The 18,743-nt window shown below is 40.6% G+C and overlaps 1 protein-coding gene across 1 annotated transcript in view; it reads left to right on the plus strand.

Moving 5' to 3' along the window:
* Positions 1 to 18,743, plus strand: part of LOC149319002 (tyrosine-protein phosphatase non-receptor type 20-like) — an 86,768-nt gene that overhangs the window by 51,381 nt on the left and 16,644 nt on the right. The window contains exons 7-10 of the mRNA XM_089508370.1: positions 2,014 to 2,104; positions 9,754 to 10,088; positions 11,799 to 12,014; positions 13,375 to 13,437. Of these exons, the coding sequence (XP_089364496.1) occupies positions 2,014 to 2,104; positions 9,754 to 10,088; positions 11,799 to 12,014; positions 13,375 to 13,437 (705 nt within the window). The remainder of the gene's footprint in view (positions 1 to 2,013; positions 2,105 to 9,753; positions 10,089 to 11,798; positions 12,015 to 13,374; positions 13,438 to 18,743) is intronic.

Below are 18,743 nucleotides of genomic sequence, written 5' to 3' on the forward strand. Positions count from 1 at the left end.
CCATTATATCATATTTGCTTTGTTGTACTAGTATTTCGAGTTCATCTTGCTTGTTTCCCATGCTTTGTGCATTAGTGTAGAGACAACGCAGACCATGTGTCCTCTTGACTTTCTGCCTGTGCAAGTTTTTTTGACTCTCACTTTTGGGTCCTTGCACTGTTTGCCTTGTTCCCTCTGTGTCAGTTTGCCTATTTTCTCAGTTTAATGCCCTCCTGATCAATTTCTTGAGACTACTGGCAAAAACGTTTTTGCCAACTGTCGTGAGATGCAACCCATCCCTTGCCAGAAGTCCCTCCTCATGGAACCTCAGACCATGATCCAAAAATCCAAATCGTTCTTGGCGGCACCATCTACGGAGCCAGTTATTTACATCCGCTATTCTCCCTTCCTGGACCATGCCCTTCAACTGGGAGAAGAGAGGAGATGACAACCTGTGCATCCACCTCTTTCAACTTCCTACCCAAAACTTCATAATCCCTTAAGATATTCTGAAGGCTATGCCTTGCAGTATCATTGGTACCCACATGAATCAAAAGAAAGGGGTGATGATCAGTAGGACTGACAAGTCTTGTCAGCCTCTCCGTCACATCACGAATGTTTGCCCCAGGGAGACAGCACACCTCCCGAGACATCTTGTCAGGCCCACAAACCACTGGTTCAGTGCCTCTCTGGTCTCTGGAGCAGCAGAAAACAAGCTTGCTCCCTCCACAATCTGACATCCCTTTAAATATTCAAACAGGGCTATCATATAACCTCTTAACCATCTCTTTTCCAGGCTAAACATAGCCAGCTCCCTAAGTTGTTCCTCATAGGGCATGGTTTCCATACCCTTCACTATTTTAGTTGCCCTCCTTTGGAAATGCTTCAGTTTCTCAACATCCTTTTTGAATTGTGGTGCTCAGAACTAGACATAGTATTCCAGGTAGGGCCTGACCAAAGCAGAATAGAGTGGCACTATTACTTCCTTTGATCTAGATTGTAGTTAGTTAGATTTGTAGTTTAGTGAGATTTGTTATCCCTAGATGTTTGTTTTAGGTATATAGAGATGTATTGTATTTGCTATTGTTATTGTTATTACTGTTTTTGTTATAATAAAAAATTTAAAAGAAAGAAAATAATAACCAACAAATTAAATTTGAGAATATAAATTTGTTGTTATTATTATTGACAGCCCTCAAGTCATAGTGCTCAACTCATGGTGACCATGTGGATGAGACATATCCAAACCCCCTATCCTCCACTGCTCTGCTTACTTTCTGAAACTCCATGCTCCATGATTGATTCTATCCATTTGTCGTGTGGTTTTCCTCTCTTTCTACTTGACTAGCATTTACTACCTTTTCTAGCATTGTTCTCTTTTCTAATAAGTCATCCCTTCTCATGATGTGGCCAAAGTACAACAGTCTCAATATTGATCATCTTGCATTCCAAGGAAATTTCAGGCTTGATCTGTTGAAGGACTCTTGTGCTGTCAGCACTCTTCTCCAGCACCATGTCTCAAATGAACTGATACTCTTCCTATCCTCTTTCTTCACTGCCCAGCTTTCACATTCATACATGATGAATGTAACACCTGTACTCTCCCCGTTGCACATTGCACATGCACTTTTAAATCAGCTAGTTTGTATGTTCTTAGCTTTGTAATTTTTTAATCCTGTTTTAATTGTTTTTATATTGATGTATTGATTGTTGTCTGTAATTTGCACACTGTGTGCAGTTATGTTACCCGCTTTGATCTACCCAGGAAAAGCGAGCTACAAATTATTTATTTATTTATTTATTTATTTATTTATTTATTTATTTATTATTTATTTATTTATTATGATGGGGAATACGATGGCTTGGATGATTTTATCTTACGTGTTCACTTTCTGTATAAACCTTGAGTTGTTCTGTTGATGGAGAAGGAGAGATGGGTGCTTCAAATGCATTGGTGCATACCTATGTATAAAATCATTCCACTGTGGTTATATTTCTGCAAAGTAATTATGTTTACTATTATCTTCATTTTAGGAATTAGAACATATGAAGCCACTTGATGCCTGCCAAATTGCCAAAGCACCAGAAAATCGGGAAAAGAACAGATACCGAGATATCCTCCCATGTAAGCAAACTCAACAATAAGCATAATAGCTCTGTGGAAATACAGGGGAAATATTTGACTTTTAGGGCAGAGCTACATATTCCATGCTCAGAAATAAATTTTAAATAGTTTAACTAGGTTCCATTATATATTCCAGCATGATGGTGTTGGCCATGTAGCAAAGTACAATAACATCCAAAATCGATAAAACCATGATACCTTTATTCAGTCAAGAAAAATGCATAAAATACATGATGCAAACTTTCAAAGCTCCACTGGCTTCTTCATCAGGCAAAATTGTTAAAAATTGTAAAAGAGGAGTGGCTATGTTGCACTGGGCATTTCAAAGTCCCAGAGATAAAATGTGAATTCCATTAGCAATGTAAAAGGGTACTTCCTCTGAGATCCAAGATATCTCCATCCATTGTGAGGGCACAACCCCCTTTGTTAGGCAGAGAAGCCTCCATGCCGTTGCAGGAAAATTTTAGGTGCTGTTTTGGTAAAACATGCCAAATATAGTCCAAATGTTTAAAACACGCTTTACCTTTGTTGGAGGTAAAAACTTCAAATAGTAAAATCCCAGTCTATTGGCTCTCTCTGGGATTCTCATGTAGCATCTAAAATATGATATCTTCACATCCAGGAAACATATTCAGGGGTATCCATGTTGGCCATATAGCAAAGTACAATAACTGGACATTATAGTACTTTGCTGTATGGTCAACATAGCTACCTTTGTTACTTGCATGTGAAGATAGACTTGGATAGACTGACATTTTGTTGTCAAGCAGTGGGATCTCATAAAAAAGATTTGATATGATCAGAAAGGATCTGATATGAACAAAAAGGATATGAGCTTCAAGATATATCAGAGGAAGATCTGTTTGATTGAGGAAAAGCCAAAACAGTCTGGTGTGTGTGGACAGTTGGTTGAAATTGGACCAGACATGGTGGTGTACAGATAGCTGAGGGTACATTGGACCCTCAATATCTGTGGACTTGCCATCCATGGATTTGAGCACCCACGGATGGCAAGCCCATGTTGTCCCCAGTGGTGGTGCATGCACACAGCTGTGCTGCCACTGGGGACAACTGGACTGAAGCACTCCCTCTCTCCCCCCCTTCCTTCCTTCCTTCTTTACTCACTCCTCCCTCCTCCCTCTCTGAGATGTTTGCCCTGGGCTTGGCTTCGGGGACAGTGTGGAGGCGGTGGCTGAAGCCCTGTCAGCTGGAGGGAGCTGCAGCAGCTGGAGGCAAGGTACATTAGGAAGCAAGAGGCAAGAGGAAGCAAAAGGTTTTCCTGACAGAGCAGAACAGATTGCACTGCATGGGGAACATACAGGAGAAGTGTCTGGGTCAGTTCCCATACACAGGGGGTAGACAGTTGCAGACATGTGATGGATAGAAGTAGGAAAGCAGGTCATTGTGAGAGTGTGCAGCTAAAGAATCAATTTGAAGCTCTTTCCCTTATCAGGGATGATGAGGAAGAGCACCAGGGACAGTCCTCCAGGAAACTGCAGGAGACATTGGTAGAATTACCACAGGAAATAGCCACTGCCTTGAAGTAGGTGCATGGGGGGACTCCTTGTTGAGGGGTTCAGAAGGGTCTGACAGGATGTTTTGGGAGGTGTGTTGTCTCCCTGAAGCAAAAGTCTGTGATGTGACAGTGAGGCTGACAAGATTTATTAAGCCTACTAACCACTACCCTGTCCTTTTTCTATGAATCTATGGTCCACATGGGAACCAACGTGGCACAGACTTCAGAATATCATGAGAGATTATGAGGCTCTAGGTAGGGAGCTCAAAGAGTTGAACGCACAGGTTCTGATCTTATCTCTTCTCCCACTTTAAGAGCACTGTTCAGGAAAGGAAAGGAAAATATTGGATGTGAACAACTGGCTCTGCAGATGCTTCAACCAAGAACAATTCTTGGATCATGGTCTGTGGTTTCAAGAGAGGGGACTTCTGGCAAGGGATGGGTTGCCCCTCACACCACTTTGCAGAAATGTTTTTGCCAATAATGTCAAAAATGTGTTCAGGAGGGCTTTAAACTAAGTTATGTGGGGGAGGGAGAAAGTACTCTGGAGGGAAAGAGTTCATTAAGGACGGGAGTCAAACTATTATAGAGGGAACAAGACAAACAGTGCAAGGACCCAACAGGGAGAGAGAAAATAAACTTTACACAGGTAGCTAGGAGCAAAAGCCCATAGTCTTGGATGTCTCTACACTAATGCACAGAGCATGGGAAATAAACAAGATGAACTTGAACTCCTAGAACAGCAAAGCAAATACCATATAATCAGCAACACTGATTACCATACCATATAATATAACCCATGACTGGAATGTAGTAATTGAGGGATATAACCTTTTTAAGAAAAATAGGCCAAACAGGAAAGAAGTAAGAATAGCATTATATGTTAAAGATGTTTACACCTTTGAAGAAAAATTAAAGAGGAAGGAAACAACAAGGATGTTATTTTGGGAGTCTATTACAGACCTCCAAGTCAGACTGAGGAACTGAATGATGCCACACACTCATAAAGGATAAATGTAATAGATGTTTATCACACTATACTCTTATAGTGCTACTATTCCACTTTGACTGCTCTAGCTGCCTCCTGTTGCATTCTGGGATTGGCAGTTTTAAGGAGGGGTATCTAGAATTCTCAGGCAGAGAACTTCTCTGCCTGAGAATTCTAAATACCCATCCTTAAAACTGCAAATCCCAGAATGCAACAGGAGGCAGCTAGAGCAGTCAAAGTGGAATAGTAGCACTATAAGAGTATAGTGTGATAAACATCATAGTGATGGGTAACTTCAACTATCCTGATATTTGCTGGAAATCAATCTCAGCCAAAAACTTAAGGTCCAACAAATTCCTCACATCTGGCAGACAATTTCACTGTCCAACAGGTGAAGGAAGCAGCAAGAGAATCAGCTATTTTATATGCAATCTTAAACAGTTCCAGTGAGGAAGAAAAATTGGGGGTGACTCAAACAACCAGGATTGATATCTAAAGAACTTTCAACTGAGCTAAGTTTCAAACAGGAAATGTTTAAGAAATGGAAACAGTGTTAAATCCCCCAAAAGGAATTCAAACAAATAGCTAGCATGAATAGGGACAAAGTCAGAAAAGCTCAAGTGCAGAATGACTTCTGGCTTGCTAGAGAGGTTAAGAAGAATAAAAAAAAGGCTTTTTTAGTTATATCTGTAGCAAAAGGAAGAAGTAAATGGTAGTACTATTACATGGAGAGGATGGCAAAATGCTCACAGGGGACAGAGAAAAGGCAGAACTACTCAACACCTTCTTTGCCTCAGTCATCTCTCTAAAGGACAAAGGTGCTCAACCTGAGGAAAATTGCAGGGGAAATGCAGCACAAAATAAGTAAAGAGATAGTACAAGAATACCTGGTTAATCTAAATCTAAACAAATTCAACCCTCCAAGGACCAGATGAAATACGTCCAAGAGCTTTAAAAGAACTGGCAGAAGAGGCACTGTCAATAATCTTTGAGAATTCCTGGAGAACAAGAAAAGTCACAGCAGGCAGGAGAGCAAATGTCCTTTTGTTCATAAAGGGAAGAAGAGGACCCAAACAATTGATGCCCAGTTAGTCTGGCATCAATACCAGGAAAGATTGTAGAGCAAATCATTAAGCAGAGTCTGTAAGCATTCAGAAAAGAATGCCATAATAACAAAAAGTCAACATGGGTTTCTGAAGAACAAGTCATGCCAGAATAATCTGATCTCTCTTTTTTATATATAAGCTTGCTAGCTTGGTAGGGAATGCTGGGGATGTAGCACATCTTGATTTCTGTAAAGCCTTTGGGGGTGTTCCCACTTGGCAGATAAAACGGATTATATTGGCTCGATTCTGATTTGGATTATGTTCTGGGAATAATTCGAATTTTTTCCATCGTTTCCATTACGAAAAGGGGCAAATTACCTCGATTCATTTAGACCCTGTTTTCGTTCCCATTTATTTTAAATCGCTTTATTTTAAAGCGGATTAATTTGCTCCCCGTTCCCATTTGTGTCTGCAAGCTGTCAATCAAGCGCATAGGCTTCAGATGTCACAAGTCTTGGGTTTGTTTGTTTTTTGGTGGGGCAGCCAATAAAAATCGGTTGCATCCAAGACTCTTCTGTTGTGTCTCCCCAGACTAGAAGGAGCCTCTATTCGTCCTAAATCCCTTGCTCTTCTGTGTCTCCCCATATTAACTGCCATTACTCAGTGCTAGGGAATCCTGGGAATGGTAGTTTATTATGGCACCAGCACTCTCTGACAGATGAGGATAAATGTCTCACAAACACAACAGTTCCCATAATTCCTTAGTACTGAGCCAGGGCAGATTAAGGGGTCTCAAACTGTATTATTTCTAGAGTGGGTTTTGAACTACAGATGAGTTTTTTTTCATAAATTAAAAAAGTTGTTACTTTATAATTTACTTTAGAAATACACACACACACACACACAAATATAAAACCTACTGTTTCAGTGGAGAGAGACTCTGCATTCAAAGCCCAGGCTTGGCAAATTGGATCAAGGGGGAAAGGCAGCGGGCTTCAGTGGGGAGAGACTCTTTGGGGAAGAGAGAAGAGACGGCTCGATTCCCCCCCCCCCCCGCCCAAGATCCCTGGGTGTCCAGGCTCTTCTGTGTCTTCCCATAGTCTCTCTGGGAAAGAGAGAAGGAACCTCTAACCACCCCAAATCCCTTTGCCTCCCCCATTGTTCCCTGGGCTGTCTGGGGGGCGATCAAGCAGGCCTCTACTGCAAAGCCCATCTGCTGCTCAGGCGCTCAGGCAGAGGTGAAAAAGAAAAAATAATAGTTAAAAATGGTGTTCAATGGGTCTTCTCACACATCGGTCTATGAATGTGGAGCAGAGGGGAGGGTAAAGGCTATGTGAATGGAAAAAATGGTGCTGGCGATGCAGAAAGAGAACAAAGAGGGTGACACCCCCAGGCCAGCCCCTTGAGTGCTGCTCCTCCCATCTCCAGGTTCCCGAATCAGACACCCTTGTCGTTCCCATTTGGATACTACGAATTGGACCCCAGGAGCAAAAATAATCCGCTTTAAAACCTATTGTTTTTTAAAAGCAGTTTATAGGCATATAATCCTGATTATACAATAAAACCCGAATCAGATTCAAAACTGAATGGGAACGATTCTGGGGCAATGGGGATCAGATTTGGGGTTAAATGAAAACGATGCCCCCTTAATTTGCATCCTAATCCACGTTTTAGGCCAGTGGGAACGCCACCTTCGACAAAATCCCTCACAGTATTCTTGCAAACAAGCTAGTAAAATGTGGGCTAGACAATACTACTGCTAGGTGGATTAGTAATTGGTTGGCCCCACAGGATGCTCAGCAATGGCTCCTCTTCATTTTGGAGAGAAATGACCAATGGGGTACCAGAGGGTTCTGTCCTGGGTTCAGTACTATTCAACATCTTTATCAATGACTTAGATGAAAGAATAGAGGGCACACATTAAATTTGCAGATGACTCTAAATTAGGAAGAGTCACTAATAGCCCAGAGGACAGGATCAAAATTAAAAATGACGCTAATAAAGCTGGGCCAAAAATGAACAAAATGAATTTTAGCAGGGAGAAATACAAGGTACTATCCTTAGGGAGAAAAAAAGAAATGCACAGATACAGGGTTAGAGACATCTGGCTTGAGAACGGTATATGTGAAAGGGATCTAGGAGTCCCAGTAGATAACAAGTTGAACACGAGTCAACAATGTGATGGAGCAGCTAAAAAAGGTTGGTTCAATCCTCTTACATTCCATTAAAAGTAGTTTCCAGTCATTCTTACAGGCTTTCCAACATGTCCAAATCTAATTCTTCTTCCAATCTTTTACTATGGACCAACACACTGGAAAAATAATCCAGTTTGAGACTGCTTGATGGCCTTCCGCCGGCAGGTGAAAACCTACCTATTCACACAGGCATTTAAGGAATTGCTATAAGGACAGGCTGGGATGTTGGACCATTTTAAAAATTTGTTACAATTTTTCTTCCTCTTATTCATAGTTTTTCTTTTTAAAATATGTTTTATTCTTTTAATAACTATCTGTTTTAATATTGTAATTTAATTCTTTTTAATATACTTATTATTATTATTATTATTATTATTATTATTATTAAATTAATTTTTAATGTTTTTAATTGTACAGTACACCCGCGTTATACATGGACGCGCTTTATGCGATCTTGAGCATATGCGCTCAAGCCGGGGGGCGCGTGCGCAATGCAAGGGACGGCGTGTCCCATTCAAATGAATGGGAGCGTGCGCCTGTGGCACCCTGTGTGCCACTGCGCCGCCATGCACGAGCCCCATTGTTTCCAATGGGGCTTGAGCATAGGTGGAATTCGCCTTACGCATCGGGGTCTGGAACAGATCCCCCGCATAAGGCAAGGGCGGACTGTACTGTTTTTAATGCTGTGAAGCCGCTCTGAGTCCCAGTCCTGGGAAAAGAGCGGGATACAAATAAATATAATAATAATAATAATAATAATAATAATAATATTCATTTGAATGCTTATTTCAAGAATCCTGCCTATAGTGACAGGAGGGAATTTCTTGGCAGTACAACTGATGCATCCTTGCAGGTGGGGTGAGGTAGGGCTTTTTCTCCCCATTGCTTATATACTTTTAAGAGCCATGAGTCATGAATGAAAGGCTTTAGGATTCTTCAGATCCTAGGGCTGGAATAAAATCTTACAACCGCTTTTTGTTTCCTGCCTCCTTTCCTTTCCTTTCCTTGTTGTTCAATTAACTTATTTTAATAAGGTAATGGGAAATATCCAAGCACCCAGAGAGACTGTCTCTAGCACAGTTTTTAATTGTTTGCTGTGGTGGTGTCAAAGAGAAGCATAGTTCCATTAATAACATTCAAGTTAATACAGTCAACCCTCTACATTTGCGGCTTTGAAACTCATGGCTTTGATTGTTAACGATGCAGTCCTCCTCCTCCTCCTTCCCGGGCTTTTCCCCGTGGGGTGGGGGAAAGCTCAGAAGGGAGGGAGCAGCTGGGAAGGCTGCACACACCAACTCCATCCCTTTCCTGGCAGGATAGCTGTCTTCCAGGCACCCCACCGGAAAAGGGGGAAGGAGGAACTATCCCCAATTGGGATAGTTATGTTCTATGCAGCTATCCAACCGGGAAAAGAGAAAGGAAGATCAATCCCTGCACATGCCTTTCCCACTGGGATAGCCACATTGCAGAAATAAGGCAGTTTGATACTGCTTTAACTTTCATAACTCAATACTATGGAGTTCTGGGACTTGTAGTTTGGTAGGGCACCAGAGCATTCTGGTAGGGAAGGCTAAATATCTTACAAAAGTACAAATCACAGAAGTCCATAGCACTGAATGGTGACATTTAAAATGGTGCCAAACTGCTTTATTTATGCAGTGTAGACACAGTCTAAGATTCAACAAATTAGAAAGAAATCTGATTGTTTGATGGAAAAGTATCCATATTTGGAAACTGAACCTGTAAATAGGGATATTCTGAATAAGTACAAAACTGATATTAAACATATTAAAATTGCCCTAAAATTTCCTTGTTTATGAATTGAAATTTCTTATTCATAATTTTCATGAATTTTCTTGATCCTTTTTAAAAGCCTCTTAGGCCCGTTCTCTCTTTCTTTCTAGATGATTTAACACGAGTTCCCCTTGGAGAGATGAAGGGCTACATCAATGCCAGTTACATTCGTTTTCCAGTGGGTAAAGAAGAGCACTTTTACATCTCTACCCAAGGTCCTCTACCTTGCACCACAAATGATTTCTGGCAAATGGTCTGGGAAAACCACTCCAATGTAATTGCAATGATTACAAGAGAAACTGAGCATGGAATATCTAAATGCCATCGATACTGGCCTGAGCCTCCCCATGATTCTGTTAATTTGACCCATTTTCAGTTGCGACTGGATAACTATCAGATCCTGGATAGTTTTGTTATTAGAATAATAGAAGTGACGAACAAACAGGTATGGATACACTGATTACACAAGAAAAGTACTGCTGATGCAAAGTTTGATCTTTACACATTTACACATTTTAGAACATCATATTTGTTTATTCAGTATTTATTTTGTGGCATTAATTAATGCCAAATACTCTAGCATTAGTGTGTCAAGGTTTATGCAAGACAAAACATTTAATCCTTGCTTTAATCAAAAGCATTTTGGAATGCATACTTGGTACTCTCTTGGCCTAGCCCACTTGTATGATACTAAAATGATCTCTTGGCCTAGCAGCCACTTGTATGATACTAGCAAAACAAAAACTTTGAAAAAATAAGGAAAAGCTTTCTTTGGTCTTTCTTGAACCTTCTGCAAGTCTACTTCCTTATGCAATCTGAAGTCCTGTATGTATGAGAGAAATCGCCTTTCCTGACTCTGTTGGTTTATCAGTTCTGTGAGTCAGGTACACATAGCCATACTACGAATTCTGCAGCCAGAGAAATCAGACTTCCCTAGTACCCATGACATTGCTGTCAAAGGACCAGAAAAGGAAAGAAGAATGGTCAGTAGGAGGTGTTCCAGCTGTTTGACAAATAAAAGACAATGAGGGAGTGGAGAACTACTGGAATATCCTTGCTAGAAGTATCAGTAGATTCCAGTGTTAACATTAGGGTTGGATTGTGAGTGAACTTGTTACCCAAATTTCTGGGGTCCAGGGAGGACACCCACAAATTAATAAAACTTAGGGGAATTTAATATTAGCTCACAGGAGAGTTATAGTATGCCCAGGGTAATAGCAGCCTTAGGATAGTATCCCAATTGTATACCAAGTCCAAATCACATAGAACTCCAGAGGCAAATTCTGATAGGTTTTGTAATTTTATTAGAGGAAATAATCAATACACACAAGCATACATACACCCACACATACAGACAAGACTAGTGAAACAATGGTGGGAGAAGTGGAATAGATTTAAGGCCTTGCTAATGGTGATGCATTACCAACAAGGATCTTTATTCCAATCGATGGGAGTGCGGAACAGAGAAGACTCAGTAGTCGTTGCAGCAAGGGGAGTTAGCTGCCATATTGAGGAGCCTAGTCTAGCCAAATTGACTTAATACCTGCCTGCTTGCAAACTAGACCTAGACCAAAGAAGGGCTGTTTTACTAGCTTTTTTATAGTATATACCTGGAATTGTGTCTTGGGGGCAGAAACCAAAGCTTGAAAGGATTAGCTCTGCTAAATGGTTTCCCGGGGTTGTGGTGGTTTAGACTAGAAGCAGATAGTTGGGTGATTGTTGTGAATGTACTAGACAGGGGTTTGTCAATGCTTCCCTATTCTAGGTAATCACAAACAATCACCTCCTTTGACTATGATCCTCTCACAGCAGGCAAAAGGGATTATGCTGGATCCTTAGGGAATCCCATCATGGTGGGTGCCTTCTACACCCTGGCTAGCCCTAAGTAATTTTTCCAAGTGTAAGCAGGTCAGGTGTCCACAGTGGAGTCATGCCTAAGTCATCTCCCCCAGCTTCCCTTTTAATATTAATTTGATATAAAAATATGACGGGCATCAATCGGAGGCCTAGTCCCAGGGTAACAAAATGTTTTCATTTAAATTAAATTCATAAATTGTCTTCATTCTGACTTTAAATGAGGCAATTCCTATTTCTAATTGTACAAGAACTTGTTCATATTGACATAACAAACCCCTGTTGCTTTTTTCTATTGCAGACACTGGAGAGGCGCATCGTGCAACACCTCCAGTTTACAACCTGGCCAGACCATGGCACTCCCATGGCATCAGACCATCTATTGAAATTTGTTCGTTACATGAGAAAAGTTCACCAGTCAGGGCCTATCATTGCACACTGCAGTGCTGGGATTGGAAGGAGTGGGGTTCTACTTTGTGTGGATATTTTATTGAGCTACATAGAAAAAGATATGTCTGTATGTTCATCCAAACTCATTTTAAAGAGTGAATAATTCCTTCTTTCTTTTGCTACAGAAAAAGGAAGACTATTTTAATATAAAGTCATTTTCCAAAAATAAGCCTAGAACTTCTTGACATCAGAATTAAACTATAAAAAAAACATATTGATAATAAATTTCTGTCTTAGTTATTATTTAGTTAAATTGAGAAAGCCAATGTTATTAAATTGTGGAGTAAACTAATTTAGTTTCTGACCCTTGGGACGTTATCTATAATCTCCCCTCCTAATGATGACCTCCATCCCATCATTAGCTGCATGGTCTGTTACGACATTCTGTATAATCACGTAAAAGCACCACACAGACAGACACGTACAAACAACTGCCTGTGGAAATCTAATAGCCTGAGCTAAGTTGTTGATAACTGATATAGGCAGCATATAGGAGCAGTGTGATTTCAATGGAGTGGGGGAAAACAGGCTTCATGAGCTGATGGAAGATACAGTGTAGAAGTATGAATTGGGATGCTCTTAACTCACAGGATGGCATCTAGTTATCTATGCCATCTATCTGCAACATGGGTGTAATGACACTGATTTGCACTAAAACAAAATTGAGTAACATGGCTCTAAGATTTGGGGTGGGGGTGCACTGCCCATCACCCTTCACCATTGCCTATGCTGGCTAGGGCTGGTAGAAATTGCAATCTGGAACATGTGGAGAGCCGCAGGTTTCCCACCCAGCCTTTAGTGAGTTGGAAGAATTTATCCCTCTAAACGATTATATAAACTAAATACTAGTATCTAATTCAGGTGTGGGTAAAGTGTGGCTTGTGGACTGCATGCCCCCATCAAACTCTCCAGGCCAGAGTCCCACCTTCACCCCCCCCCCCCATTATTATTTTTTTTTTGAGGGCTATTTTCAGGCAGTTTTTTTTAGCCCCAAACAGGACAAAACTGTCTAAAAATACAGAGTTTTTATTTCCCTAACCTTACAAAGACTCGCACCTCCTTTAAAACACACCAAAAAGAAAAAAGAAAAAATGTCAAATGTTGGCCAGAATGGTGGCCAGAAGTGATATCACATCACTTAAGGCATGCTGAAATTTGCTGGTGCAGCCTACAGAATAGGCGCAGGGAGGAAAAAAACACACCCCATGGGCTGATCTAATGACAAATCAATCAATCAATCAATCAATCAATCAATCAATGTTTATTGATTAGCCCTTAGGCCATATCAAAATAACACAAAAACAGATAAAACATGCTATAAAAATTCTATAGAAGTTCTATAGAAATTAGAAAAAGCTAAAAAAAATACATAATGACATATTCTATATAGATTCTAGATATAAATAACCTTTCTTTCTTTCTCGCAGTTTGACATCAAGCAGATTGTAACACATCTGAGACATCAGCGATTTGGCATGATCCAAACCAAGGTAAGGACACTGAGTCTCTTTCCACAAAACGTATAGAATTAAGACACACCAAACTGAAAGTCTGGGAATTTAGGCTAGATATATAATCTTTTTATGTAAAAGGACCTTAGCCATTGAGCTACATAGCTTTTGTGTTTGCTGAGAGGCACCAGGAACCTGGAACCCTTTTCTATAGAACACTTAGAGCCGAAACAGAGCGCTTTGAAGCTCCAGCCTCCCAGCAACTTGGGGGCACGGTGTATGCATGACACATGTCCTGATGCCACTCTGAAGCTGGCGTCATGCCACCCCACGGCCCGCATGGGGGTCAGCTTTTCAGTGCCCCGGTGGTGCAGCATTTACATGCTGCATGCTGCAGGAGCAATGAAAAGCTGTGGCGACTGCAGAAAAAAATGGCTTCTTTCAGGTGAAAAAAGGCACTGCATTTTACTGCCAGTGTGCAGTTGCCGCAATGTCCACCCAGCTTTTTCAGGAGCAGCATGATGCTGCCCCTTCAAGCCGGTCTGTTTCGTCCCTTATTTCCACTCTCAGCCCTGTAAAAACTTCACCAAAAAAGGGATGGCATCCTCCAAGGAACATGCCCTGTAGGTCTCAAAAGTATGATTTCCAAATAAAACTTTATCACATTATTTTCACATTTGGAAGATTAAGTGCTGCTTATAACTAAGGAGATATTATATACACCCATCTCCAGAATTTATTATAGAACATCCTCTCAATGTATGAGATTTTTCTTTTCATTTCAGCTAAATTTATAAAGTTGCTATCTTTAAAGCCTCACCAAATGTTTTGAAATCTGTATGGTTAGTATCTTCTACAACATGGGTGGGCAAAATATGGCATGTGGCCTTCATTAACCTCCCAAAGGTCAAACAAAATGCCCTAATTTTTTGCTGCCAAATGCTCTCTAGTGGATGTGGAGGCATTTTCCCCATGTTTGGGACTCTTTGAATCATTTTAGGCCCAGCAAAGATCTTTTTTTATAACCAAAAGTGACTCTTAGTTAATTCCTGATTTGAAAGTGGGTCTTTCCTGGGCCTAAAATGGTCTCGAGAGATCTAAAATCATGACTAAAATGCCCCCAATATCCCCAGAGTGTGCTTAGAGGCATTTGGGGCCAAAAAAAGTTTTTTTTTGTTTGTTTTTTGTGTAGTAGGGATATGATGGGAGGGAGCCCAAAAGTCATCCACACTTGTCCATTGTCAGCCCAAAAGGTGGGGGGACTTGGAGTCCCCTGCAATAGTGTAATCTTCTCCTTGGTATTTTGAGGAAATTATTAGCTCAAAAGGGGGCTTGTGGGAGGTGGATAACTTACGGGGATCTTTACACCAATGTATAAAAGTACTAACTACAAAGACTTCAATAAATATTTAGAAATGTGCAAAGGCACACAAATCCAATGCAACTTTAAGAATCATACAAGGCTAACAGAAAGAAAGGTGTGAAAGTTTGAATAGTGAAGTCCCATCGTTAAGCAGTTAAAGACCATACTGGGAATAAAATTGCCTTGCCTGAAGAGAGGGTTCCACAGAAGATGGAGAGTGGCTCCTACAGAGTCTGAGAGCTATACAGAAAATGGAGCTCCAGTCTGCAAAACAAATCCTTAGTCTATAGCAGGAAATTGGCAAAATGTGGAGTGGATATTTATATCCTGTTTTGCATCCTCAATTGATACTTCACATTCCTACATGGTGTAATAAAGACTTGATGGTTTTCCCATGGAATTGACAAAAGGACTCCAGAATAGCTTATGGTTTTAACTCCAGAGTGTGAATACGCTAAAAAGATTTGAAACAACCCCTGGTTAGTTGAATAGGAAGGCTGAATAGGGACACTGCCTGAGGGGAGGTGGCAGTATGGTCTTTAACTGCTTAGCGATGGGACTCACTCAACCTACATTGCAAGAGGATATGCAGAAAGCCATGGAGAGGCTGAAGTGATGAGCAAACCCATTCTTTCTTTTCTTTTTTTTTATAATTAAGTGTTTTCATTTGTTTTATAACAACAATAGAAAACAAACAATTAATACATAAATACCAAATATCCTTGGAGGTCTATATGTACAGAGTTGAAAAGCATAAGAAAACTTTTCCGATAACTAAGTGTCCCAAACTTTTTTCCACCCTTCCCTTGCAGTTCTGCCCCTTGTCTAATAATAATAATAATAATAATAATAATAATAATAATAATAAATTTTAGCCCGCCTCTCCCTTCGGATCAAGGTGGGTTCCAAAAAAATAATAAAAATACAATTATATAATGCAATAAATCATAAAAATCCACAATTCCAACATAAAATAATACTCAGATTATAAATGATAAAAGACATTCAAATTACAATTACAAGTTAAAAAGGTTAAAAGGATAGGCTATGGACAGAGGGGCAGTCTATTTTTAGAGGTCAGTCAGGAAGGCCTGCCGGAAGAGATTCATCTTAAGTGCCTTCTTGAAGGCGTCAAGGGTGCTAATCTGGCAGATCTCCTCCAGCAGGTCATTCCACAGTTTTGGAGCAGCTGATGAAAATGTCCTCTGGGAAATCGTAGTCAACCTGGTCTTCTTTGGCTGCAATTGGTTCTTCCCAGAGGACCTGAGAGTGCAGGGTGGATTGTATGGAAAGACACGCTCCCGCAAGTAAGCTGGACCTAAGTCATGTAGGGCTCTAAAGGTAATAACCAACACCTTGTACCATGCCCAGTAGCTAATTGGCAACCAGTGGAGAGCTTTTAAGATAGGGAACACATGGGCTTAGATGTCTCTACACTAATACACAGAGCATGGGAAATAAGCAAGATGAACTTCAACTACTAGCACAACAAAGCATCACTGAAACCTGGTGGGATGAGTCTCATGATTGGAATGTAGAAATAGAGGGGTATAACCTTTTTAAGAGAAATAGGCCAAACTGGAAAGGACGAGGAATAGCCCTATATATGTCAGGGACATTTACACCAGTGAAGAGATCCAGGACATCAATCCTGGAAGCCAGGTGCAGAGCATCTGGATAAAAATTAAAGGGCAGGGAAACAACAAGGATGTTATTGTGGGAGTCTACTACAGACCCCCAAGTCAGACAGAAGAATTGGATGATGTCTTTCAAGAACAGATGACCACACATTCAGAAAGGAGAGATGTAGTAGTGATGGGTGACTTCAACTATCCTGATATTTGCGGGAAGGCAAACTCACCCAAATCCTCAAGTTCTAGCAAATTCCTCACTTGCCTTGGAGATAACTTCATTGTCCAAAAGGTGGAAGAGGCAACAAGGGGATCAGCTATTTTGGATCTGATCCTAACCAACAGGGATGACCTAGTTAATGGAGTGCAAGTGGTGGGATCCTTAGGTAGAAGTGACCATGTTCTCCTACAGTTTGTTATACAATGGAAAGGAGAAGCCAGGCATAGTCAGACACGCATTCTAGACTTTAGGAAAGCCGATTTTAGTAAACTTAAAGAAATACTGAGTGTGATCCCATGGTCAACAATACTAAAAGAGAAGGGAGTTCAAGATGGAAGGGAATTTCTAAAAAGGGAGATACTGAAGGCACAATTTCAAACAGTTCCAGTGAGGAAGAAAAATGGGAGATGTCTCAAGAACCCAGGATGGATGACTAAAGAACTTTCAACTGAGCTACGTTTTAAACGGGACATGTATAAGAAATGGAAAAATGGGGAAATCACCAAAGAGGAATTCAAACAAATAGTGAGCCTGTGTAGAGATGAAGTCAGAAAAGCTAAAGCGCAGAATGAACTCAGGCTTGCTAGAGAGGTTAAGAACAACAAAAAGGGCTTTTTTAGATATGTCCGCAGCAAAAGGAAGAAGAAGAAAATGCTAGGGCCACTGCGTGGAGAAGATGGCAAAATGCTAAAAGAAGACAGAGAAAAGGCAGAATTACTCAACACTTTCTTTGCCTCAGTCTTCTCAGAAAAGGCAAAGGGTGCTCAACCTGAGGATAATGGAGCAGAGGACAGAATAGGGGAATTTCAGCACAAAATAAGTAAAGAGATAGTACAGGAATACCTTGTTAATCTAAATGAATTTAAGTCTCCAGGACCAGATGAACTACATCCAAGGATATTAAAAGAACTGGCAAATGTAATATCGGAGCCATTAGCAATAATCTTTGAGAACTCCTGGAGAACAAGAGAGATCCCAGCAAACTGGAGGAGGGCAAACATTGTCCCCATCTTCAAAAAGGGGGAAAAAGAGGATCCCAACAATTATTGTCCAGTTAGCCTGACATCAATACCAGGAAAGATTCTGGAGCAGATCATTAAACAAAGAGACTGTGAACATCTAGAAAGCAATGCCATAATCACAAAAAGTCAACACGGGTTTCAGAGAAAGAAGTCATGCCAGACAAACCTTATCTCTTTCTTTGATAAAATTACCAGCTTGTTAGATGAAGGGAATGCTGTGGATATAGTGTATCTTGATTTCAGTAAGGCCTTTGACAAAGTTCCCCATGATATTCTTGCAAACAAGCTTGTAAAATGTGGGCTAGACAAGGCAACTGTTACGTGGATTTGTAACTGGTTGACCGACCGAACGCAAAGGGTGCTCAACAATGGCTCCTTTTCATCCTGGAGAGAAGTGACCAGTGGGGTCCCACAAGGCTCTGTCCTCTGGCCAGTTCTATTCAACATCTTTATCAATGACTTGGAGGACAAAATTGGGGGAATACTTATCAAATTTGCAGATGACACCAAATTAGTAGGAGTAGCTAATACTCCAGAGGACAGGATCAAGATTCAAAATGACCTGAACAGACTAGAAAACTGGGCCAAAGCTAACAAAATGAAATTCAACACGGAGAAATGTATGGTACTGCACTTAGGGTGGAAAAATGAAAAGCACAGATATAGGATGGGGGACACCTGGCTGAATGAAACTACGTGTGAAAGCGATCTAGGAGTCCAAGTAGACCACAAGTTGAACATGAGTCAACAGTGTGATGTGGCAGCTAACAAGGCCAATGCGATTTTAGGCTGCATCAATAGAAGTATAGTGTCTAGATCCAGGGAAGTAATAGTGCCACTGTATTCTGCTCTGGTCAGGCCCCACCTGGAAACCATGCCCTATGAGGAACGAATAATGGAAGGTTATTTCTTTTTCACATTTCCAACATAAGTTACTCAAAATTTTATTCATCTTTGCCAATTTATATGGTGTTAAATACCATCTGTACTACATTTTGTAAATTTTTTCTCTCATATTGTAACTTCAAGTATGTTTTATTCTTTTTGTCCATGTTTTTTCCCAATGTTCCAAATTTATATTCTTACCACTATTTGGGACCCATTTTACC

Source organism: Sceloporus occidentalis, unplaced genomic scaffold (genome assembly GCF_023333645.1).
Source record: "Sceloporus occidentalis isolate IW3139 unplaced genomic scaffold, rSceOcc1.0.p SCAF_2, whole genome shotgun sequence".
In the NCBI taxonomy this organism is placed as follows: Eukaryota; Metazoa; Chordata; class Lepidosauria; order Squamata; family Phrynosomatidae; genus Sceloporus; species Sceloporus occidentalis.